General features: G+C 45.9%; 1 protein-coding gene across 1 annotated transcript; it reads right to left on the reverse strand.

Moving 5' to 3' along the window:
• Positions 1 to 504: 504 nt before the first annotated feature.
• MAGEB3 (MAGE family member B3) lies at positions 505 to 1,595 on the reverse strand. Its single transcript, XM_023515454.1, is given in 2 exon segments — positions 505 to 1,394; positions 1,397 to 1,595. Coding segments are annotated over 2 exon segments (1,089 nt in total).
• Positions 1,596 to 2,477: the final 882 nt, after the last annotated feature.

Here is a 2,477-nt window from a genome sequence, read left to right on the forward strand (position 1 = left end):
GTCCTCTCAGTACTAGAATGGAGCCATTCAAGAGCAGATGTTCGATTAACATCGGGAGACTGTGAGCATGGGTTCTAATTTGTTATGATTCAATTTTAATTCTTGAATAAACCAGACACATACAGGTTTTTTTTATTTTTATAAAAGACGGCGTGAAAGCATTTAGAAAACCAAATATTGACCACCTTATTCTTTTTCTCTTGTTTATTGATTCCATACATGTTAACAGGTGAATTTTTCAATATTTTCAAGGAAATTATTCCAATCTCAAATTATCTCACACCTGACAACTGAAAGATGGAAGTTTTCTCAAGTTGTCTTACAGAATAGCAAAATGTGTGTTTTTAAACCAGATAAACAAGAAATGTGATCAGTGTCATTCATGAATTAAGATCACAAAGCAAAACATAAGGAATCTTTGAAAAATACTTTCCCAATACAGATAAATCTTAAAATCACCCACAGAGAACAGGAACATAAAGGTATTTCACATCCAGCCTTCCCTTACTGGGAATACTGGCTGTCCTCTTCGACCATTAAGCGAAACTCAGCTTCACTAAGTGTGGGACATTCTGGGTATGGCTCGGCAAGATTCACTGACTCTGGCACTTCGGCTATCACTGCAGATTTAACTGCGGTTTGGATTCTCTCTTCCTCGTCTTTTAAAGCCTCTTGGTACCAGGGATGGAAATTTCTGGGTTCTGTGCGATTGACCTTGGCCCAAAACTCTAAGACTCTCATTTTACTGGTTTCTGCTTGCGCTCTGGGTCCCCAGAGGAATTCATAGCGTGCTGGATCACTGTTAGGGATCTGCCGGTACTCTAGGTATTTAAGCTTCACCAGATCTTGGGTGATAAGCTTCTTTGGCTCCCCAAATATGAAGTGTTTTTGCCCAGCAAATACCCTCATCTTATTTAGGAATTCCCAAATGTCCTCCTCAGAGGCACGGTTGCCCTTCATAAAGATCAGGCCCAGGAGATTCATTAGAAGGCCAGTTTTGGGAAACCCCTTACCACGGCTGACCGTCCCATTGTTAGGGAGGTCCATTTTGCTAACAAGGACATAGGAGTCCTTGACAGAATCAATTTCCTTTAAATCAACACCAAATACTATCTCTATACTGAAAGAAGCCCTTTTCAGGATCTCGGGGAAGTGACACTCTTGCTTTTTCTTGAAAATCTTCATCATCTCTGCTTTCGTAACAGACCTTTTCATTTTGTACATCTGCATCAGGAACTGCACCAGCATGCTTGTCATCCTTCTTAGGGGATCTTTTTGAGTCTTCATAGCAGAGGCCGTAGCTTCAGAGGGTCTTTGCTTTCTCTCATTTTTGCTGTTGGCTCCTTTGCGTGATCTGGTGCGACCAACACCTGTAGAAAAAGAGGTGGATAGGTCTCCTGAGAGCTCTTGAGAGTGCAGTGTGACCTAGCCACAGATTTTCTCTGGGTAACAGCCCCCAAATGAGAAAAGGGTAAGGAGGAGAATATTTTCTTCTTGGTTTCAGTGGCCTGAGCACCCCAGGGGCCCTGGGTCTCACCTTGGGCTTGGGAACCTTTCTTACGGGTACGGAGCTTAGTCTTCTGACTTCGAGGCATGATGGCTGTTCTCAGGGAGAGCAGCCAGGAATGTGGCCTGTAGAACAGGTGAGGCAGGCACCTGGAGGAAAGAAGATGAGAGGGCATGAACACCTTCAGCAGGCGGATACCATCTGGGCTTTAAAACGGTTGCCTCTGTAGGTTTCCATGAAAGCACTGCTCAAGAAACCCAGGCGCTTTGTGTTCTGATCATTTTGTCCTCTGATAATCCTGTGGAGGTAATTAAAATGTGCCTTGGGCTGTAGCCTATCAGCCTTGCCTGGTACATACAGACTAAGAGCAGTGGCAACAGGGCACACAATTAGTACAACCTGTCTGGCACTTTACAGGCACAAAGGGAGGATCTGAATGGTAGTTATTCTGGGGCTTTTCTGGGGCCGAGAGCCTTACCTTCCCTCCACACCAGGCCTGCGAATTCACCATCCGCCGTTTCCACACCACATCACAAACGACGAGGGTTCTCACCCTAACAACGGAAGTGAGGTTTAACCACATCCGGTCATGGCTGCCCGGCGTGGGGTGGGTGGCAGGGGACACTGTCGAGGACGTCATAATGGGGAATCCGTGGCCCTAGGTCCTCACTCAGGGTCTCCATTTTGAAATCTAGCAGAGCCTGGGACTCCTACCCCAGTGACCCAAGTCCCCCAGACTCCAAACAAAACCCACACCTTCCTGAGTGTCTAAGTGGAAACATCAAGGCCTCCTTCCCACTTACCCTTGTCAGGAGCCTCCTAGAACTGAGTGCAGGGGTTCTGTTGTTTGGCGTTAACATCCCTACTTGGGAGAGATCCCCTCATTTGTCATTTAGGGCCCTTGAACTGACTCCAGTTAGGGCCTAGATATCCTTTATCCACACAATCGAGACTACTAATCGAGTCCAAG

This window comes from Otolemur garnettii, unplaced genomic scaffold (genome assembly GCF_000181295.1).
Source record: "Otolemur garnettii isolate 467f Iridium unplaced genomic scaffold, OtoGar3 scaffold00072, whole genome shotgun sequence".
In the NCBI taxonomy this organism is placed as follows: domain Eukaryota; kingdom Metazoa; phylum Chordata; class Mammalia; order Primates; family Galagidae; genus Otolemur; species Otolemur garnettii.